At 45.8% G+C, this 7,133-nt stretch overlaps 1 protein-coding gene across 1 annotated transcript in view; it reads right to left on the bottom strand.

Annotated features, from left to right (window-relative positions):
• RBKS (ribokinase) overlaps nt 1–6,599 on the bottom strand; it is a 50,706-nt gene extending 44,107 nt beyond the window's left edge. The window contains exons 1-2 of the mRNA XM_004686337.2: nt 6,499–6,599; nt 6,282–6,414 (exon numbers count right to left, since the gene is read on the bottom strand). Coding sequence (XP_004686394.2) covers nt 6,282–6,414; nt 6,499–6,599 — 234 coding nt within the window. The remainder of the gene's footprint in view (nt 1–6,281; nt 6,415–6,498) is intronic.
• Nucleotides 6,600–7,133: the final 534 nt, after the last annotated feature.

Raw genomic sequence — 7,133 nt, 5'->3', positions numbered from 1 at the left:
TGACCAATAGGCATTAAATTTCTATTTTTCTGTCTTGAAGGGGAGTACTACTGCAGTTATGAAGTCACTCTTAGTACACTCTGCTCTTCCTCCCAAAATTGCTCCTCTCTGTCTATATCAACAGAAAGATTAACTTGGCAAGATCCACAATGAGTGAAAAATGAGTTTTCTGGCTAAGTTTCTGGATCATCTACATTGGCAATGAAGTCTTTTTCTACAAAGGGCCAGATAACATTTTCCACTTTGCAGGCCATGTGGTCATTCTGTTAACTACCCAACTCCACGGCTGTTTAATAGACAGGCAGCCAAAGACGACCTATAAAATGAACGGATGTGACTGTGGTACAGTAAAAATTTATTTACAAAAACACATGGTAGGCAAGAGTTGCCCCATGGGGGCTAGTTTGTGGAGCCGTGATTTCAATGCCAACTGTGACACCTTCCTTAAAGAACATTTTTCTTTGCGGACCTTTTCTGGCGGGTATGCTAATGGGCCACAATGGCTAAGAGGTTTCTTCATGTACCAGGGCTTCCATTTTCTTTTTGACTTATTTATTATGCATTCAGAACTGGGGTACAGGCCAGAAGTGCAGAGGCAGTGAGAGGATTCACCAGAGGCAGAGTGGGGAGCCGAACAGGCAGACGGACGAAGTACACTGCTGAGGGGAGCAGCAGGCAGGTCAGGAGAGGTCTTTCGCACCATATGAGTCACCTCCATGTCGGGGATTGAACTCACACTGAAGCGGCTGTGGCTAGCTTGCAGTGCTGCGTCCTGATTCACTGAGCCACCCGGGAGGGCCCGGCATCCATTTTTTAGGTCAAAGATTCATACCAGAAATAAGTTCTTTATCTTTTCATCTTCTTTTATGTTAGCTAACTGTCCCTTGGGCAGTTGAGGTGTTATACTGGTAAAGGTCCATTATAACAATGATGTAGGGATTAAGGAAAGGCCTTCCCTAGGTGTGTGGGGTCTGGTGCAAACGAGAGCCAAGAACCCTTTCTCCCCTTTCCTGTCAGTTTTATATAGACAAAATCTGTTGAAGGTGGATATTTAGGGTCAGCTTGATAAATGGTGGTGATAATACACAATAGAAAGAACTGTTGGAATGGAGGAAATAAAACAAACAAACAAACAAACAAACATGCAGCTTAACCATCAAGAAACTGATGCTATGAAAGAGCACACAAGAGAAAGAGTAACTGCAGCAGCAGGCGAATGTCATGTGCAGACGGGCATCACCAGGAAGGGCTTCCATGGGCCAGACACTGCAGTAGGCAGGCTGGGTTGTGTTTTATTTTTTTAAATTATTATTATTTTGATTTATTTATTTATGCACACGAGAAATGGGGTACAGGCTAGAGGGGTGGGAGGTAAGAGGATTCACCAGAGACAGAGTGGGGAGCAGAACCACCAGATGTACTGAAGTACACTGCTGAGGGGAGCAGCGGGTGAGGCAGGAGGGGCCTGCTGTACCATGTACCGGAATCGAACTCATGCTGCAGTGGCCTTGGAAAGCTTCACAGTGCTGTGCTTTTACCCGTTGGCCACCAGGGAAGGCCCTGGGGAGTATTTTCAAAGCCAATAGCAGAAGCCCATCTTCTTCCTGCTAAGGAATTACTTGATGGGATACACCCCTCCGTGGCGGTTATGATTCTGTATTTATTCTAATATTTCCAGGCAAATCTGTTAGCTGGCTTAAATGCTACTGAGAGGGAGAATAAAATGCTTTTGTCATCTTTTAACATCCTCTGCTCAGAAATAAAAACCTAACTAAAAAAAGAGGGGAAAGGTCTCAACACTGCTGAGGATTAAGAGCCATTAAGGCTGGTCTCATGAACTTTGCATTGAGGTCTTTTGAAGGAAAAGATGTGACAAACAGCCTAAGAATAAGAAGGCAGTATTTCCTTTATCCCGGAAGTCCCTTCCCACTGTGTGATTTTGTGGAACCCACTTTTCACTGTCTCCGGGCACTTAAATCTAAATTGCCACACACGTGGCTGGTGGCTACTGTGTTGGTTTGATCAGCCTTGCTGCGCCACTGGCCTGCGGCTACCTCCCTCGGCCTCAAGGTGCTGATGCTTGGGAGCTGGGCACGGGCTCGCGCGCCGGCTGTGGACACGGGAGCACCGGAGTGCGCATGCGCAAGTGTGCACACCTGTGCCCGGAGGCCAGGCTGGAAGGGCGTCACCTGCGCTTCGAGGACTGCTCGAGGGGACGGGCTGTGGGGATACGGGGAGGTAATATCAGGGCGAATGCCAGAGAGAGAGTGTGTAGCGGTTCACAGGGAGCTTCGGTTGCTGTCCCCTTGCTGGCTTGTCTCTCCAGTTTGCCATTGAACCTGTGAAAATGATGCCGGGGGGGCCCACAGTTCTCTTTTCAACTGCTAGAACCCACCTGGCCGGGGATGGCTGCAAAACAAGAGATCCCCGTGATCTCTCACCCACGTGATATTGAATATTCTGCTAGAAAAGTTGTCACAAAGTTAGAATACAGTACGTGGAAGATATAATTAACAATAAAAGCTGAATGTGGTTTCTCTTTGTGATTTAAGACACTTGTGATTTGTCAGTGACTGAGGGTCAGAAGGAAGGGTGTTTCAGAGGCTGAGAAGACTAAGCTGACCTGTTACCATATAATGAAACCCAGCAGTGGCCTTTTAAGTACATCCCTCTTACCAACTTTCCAACTTGTCATTTGTGGCTTTATCATTTAAGACAGAAGGAGAACACATGAAATTCCAGTTATATGAGGTGGCTGGTTAAATGCCAGGTAAATGAGTTTCTCCCTTAATGAGGATCTTTGATACATAAAAGCAATGCGACACTCGCCATTACCAGGCCTGTTGTCTGGGAGGGGTGGCGGGCTGGTGGGTTTGTGGTAACCCAGCTGTTTCTTCCCTTCTTCCTCTGAGGCATCTTATTTCTTTAGTCAGGGCTGTGGGCCCCACCTGTGCTGGGACAGGTGACCAAGCATTCCAGTCAACACAGCCAACGGGTTTTGACCAGATTTTACTTCATTTTGTTATCTGGAAAGGCCTAGGGACTAACTTTAATCTTTGTAAATTAAATGCAATTATGTGACCAGTAGATTTTCCCAGAGTAACTTTACAGAGACCGATTGATTGATTAAGGCTTGGGGTGCTCCAATACATTGCTTTTTCAAGCTGTCTATGGTGAAACCTATTTCTCCCTCTTCCCTTTTTTCCTTTTCTACCCACTGTGGATTAATAATTTTGTAAAATGCAATAAAAATTAAATGATTACAGTCAGCTAGTTTATTAATGCTATCTTATTCAAGAGTTCTAAAATTACTCTGTCAAATTGCTTTAAATGTTTCTAACTGCTTACTCCCAATTTCTGTACTGGCCAGAGCAGTGACAGTTTGTAGCCTGGAACTGACCTGAGGACCTAACTTTGAGAAGCTGCTCTAACACACTACCTCTGTTATGGAAACTCAAGCCTGAATGTTCCGAAAACAAAACAGAAGGCTACTTGTTAAGAGTTTAAGCCATGTCATGTTTGAAGGAAGAAAGACCAGCTCATTTCTTGAAAGACCTCCCCATTTACTGACTTCCAATTTGTGTCATCTGGTCCTTTCCTTCATCCTCATAAGAGCAGGGTCTCTGGCCTCACACTGGGCTGCTCCATCTTGAGCTATTTATTCCAACATGGTCTTCCAGAGCTTCTGACACTTAGGAAGAGGAGACGTAACAGCAAGTCAGGGGAAGTCTTACCCTGCCAGGAAGACTTTCATTTTCTACAGTTGCTACCCAGATTTTATTTTTTTGAAGATTTATTTATTTATGCATAAAAGAACTGGGGGACAGACCAGAGGTGTGGGGGGTGAGAGGATTCACCAGAGACAGAGTGGGGAGCAGAACACGCAGGTTGACTGAAATACACTGCTGATGGAAGCAGCAGGCAGGTCAGGACAGGTCTCCTGTGCCATGTGGGTCAGCTCCCTGGCAAGGTTCAAACTTGTGCTGCAGTGGCTGCGGACAGCTTCACAGTGCTGCACTTTAACCCACTGTGCCAACAGGGAGGGCACCAGTCAGTTTCTCAATAGAACAGTTCCCCAAATACAGACCTCTGCCTTCTATGCATCCTACACCCTTGCCCATGTTTTGATTCGCCTCCCAAGTTTAACTTCAAATATTTCTACTTTGCATTGCTCTCTGGCTCTCTGAACAGACCTATAATAAAACCAAACTCAAATCTTTGAGGAGGAAGTGGAGGTCCTAGAGGATCTCCAGGGTTGACTTTAGTGCTACCTGAGCCTTGGTGGCTAAAGCTTCCATGATGGGGTTTTCTATTCTCTCCTTCAATAGCGCCTGCTCTAGGAGAAGCCCTTCTTCCTTGGGCCTTCAGTTTTGGTACCTGCTTCCAATACCAATTCCCTGCAGGTCTTCCCGGTCAGAAAAAGGGATTATTCTCTTCCTACCTCCCAAACCCACTGAGGTCACTACCGTTTGATGACCCTAAACCTTTCATTTCTAGTCACGTATAGGATAGGTTAGTCTTAAACTTTTTGACCAGCTCTTTTTCTCAGACCCAGAATTCCCAGCACAAAACAGGCTCAATCATTAATTTCTGATTCATTGTACTGATATTTTAAAACTATCAAGAGCTCAATTTAGCAAGGTTTCTAACTTTCAATTTAATGCTTCATGTGATGTTTCTGACCAAATAGCCAGATGAGAATTTTATCTTGTTAATCACACATTAGATAGAAGCTACAGTTCATTAGCATTTGAAGTGATAATTGTATAATTTGTACATCATTTAGAAACTCCTGCAGAGAGAAAAGTGCTATATGCAAGGGGAAATGACATTTCAGAGAAATTTTGGTAAAACCTCCCAGGTTCGCAGGAGAGAGCTCATGCTTTTAAATTTCTCATATTCTTACTCTCTCTGTGCAGACTCAGGCTATGTTAGCTTGCCCGAAACATTCTTTCCTATTGTAACAGTAAAGCTGGCATCTTAAAATTTCATGGAAGATGCAAAAATTGAATCTTTGGTAGTCAAAAAGTTCAGAGAACACACATCAATTTTGGTTGAATTTTTTCCAAATAATCTCAGTAATATAGAAATCTGGCTACTTTATATACCCGATAACAGGGTGATGCCTAAAGATCAATCAAGTAGATCATTCACTCCCAGGTTCCTTTCTGATCTAAGATCCAGCATTAGAAGAAAGTAACTTTGGTTTTTTTTAAAATTTAATTTAGTCATCCATTATGAATCAAGTTTCCAAAATTGTGTTGACATAGTGAGAGCTGTCTGGAGGCTCCATCATGGAAACCCCCGGGGCAGGCTGGTCCTCCCCGCTTCTCACACACCAGTACAGTGCTCATGGAATTCAGGGAATTTTAGCAAGGTGTCTGAGCGCTGCTACTTCCCAGAGGATGCAATGAGGCAGAAATCAATGTAAAGGGCAAGGAAGATCATTCTCCTATTTAGAGCACCAAAACCAGCGAAATTTCCCAAAGAATTGAAAAACAGGTATTCGAACAAGTACATGTAGGCTTGTAAGCAGCCCTGTTCAACAAGAACTAAGAAGGAGAACCGGCCCAGTGTCCAGCAAGAGATAATGGGATATTATTCTACCGCTTAGGAGGAGAGCACCCGATGCGAGCTGTGATGCGTGCTATGAGGTGGCCGTGCTAAGAAGCCAGACTCAAGTGTCACATATCCTATGATTCCATTTATTGGAAATATCCACAGCAGATAAACCCAAAGGGACAGAGTGCCAGGGGCTGCGAGGAGGTGGGGATGGAGAGAAAGGGCTTATCGGGAGAAGAGCTTTACTTTGGAAGGATGGGAATATTCTGGAACTAGCTCGCAGCGATGGCTGCGCAACACAGAATGTACTAAACAGTATTGTGTTCCCTTTAAAATGGCTTAAAAAAGTAAAAACAGGCCCTCCCTTGTGACGCAGCGGGTTAAAGCACAGCACTGAGAATCTAAAGCCGCTTCCACATGAGTTCGATCCCCGCCTGCCCCGGAGGTGACCACATGGTGTGGCAGACCTCTCCTGACCCGCCCGCTGCTCCCCTCAGCAGTGTACTTCTTTGATCTGCCTGTTCTGCTCCCCACTCTGTCTCTGGTGAAGCCTCTCGCCGCCCCTGAGCCTCTGGCCTGTACCCCAGTTCTGTATGCACAAATAAACCTTTGAAAAAAAAAAAAGTAAAAACAATGACAGAAAGAGAAATAAAGGCAACTCAAGTCTTGAATCCAGACTCTTGCCCATCCCGAGCCCGCGCCGCCGGGCGCCCTCTTACCTTGCACACCATGGCCGCCTTCGCTCCCAGCCGCGCAGCTTGCACGCACTGGTTGGCGCCTTTCCCTCCGAAGCCAATGAAAAACTTGTGTCCATGGATGGTTTCTCCCATTTTTGGCAAACGAGAAGTAAGACTATCAGAATTTAAAAAAGAGGAGGAGAAAATGCCCATGAGTAACTGCCATACATTTAAGTTCGGAAAAGACAGGGAACGTTACCTGATACAGCTCCAGCCCCAGCCATCAGGACGCCGTGGATGAGGGGAGGTGACCTCGTCCTTTAGGACGCACACGGTCACTGGCATCTGATCAGGACTCATCTCGCCACCAGCACCCACAGAAGGACCCCTCCTTCAGTGACTGCACCTGGTGCCCCACGGCATCACCGTGCTGGGTGCCTGCATCAGCCTTGGCAGGAAGCCACGTCTCATTCCCCTTCTGGATACCAGCACTGAGCTTGACGACCACGTAATAAAAAATGCGGCAATTACTAGACGGGCCAAGTTAATGTCTCTGTGTGGCTGTCTCTGAGCACTTTCTCAGAGCAGGAAGTAGATCAGGATTCTAGTAATCATGTTTGGATGGAAGGCAACAGGGAGTTGCCATTCCAGGCACTAAAGAATCTAATTTGTTTCCTTGAGGCTGGGCTGGGGAGTGGCATTTAGATGACAGGGGCAGGTTTTAGCCCAGGTCCACCCTACATACTACCCACTGCATGCACTGACCCAGTGAGCACCTCTGTTTTTTAAAAAATGAATCCCAAAGAGCTAAGTTTCCATTTTAACGTCAAAAAGTTCCAAACAGACAAAACTTGAGGAAACAGAGTACGGTCTTCCTGACCCCATGCACCTGTC

This window comes from Condylura cristata, unplaced genomic scaffold (genome assembly GCF_000260355.1).
Source record: "Condylura cristata isolate star-nosed mole 26May11 unplaced genomic scaffold, ConCri1.0 scaffold00020, whole genome shotgun sequence".
Lineage (NCBI taxonomy): Eukaryota > Metazoa > Chordata > Mammalia > Eulipotyphla > Talpidae > Condylura > Condylura cristata.
Note: the sequence above shows the minus strand (reverse complement) of the source record. Positions and strands in the feature narration are given on the sequence as shown.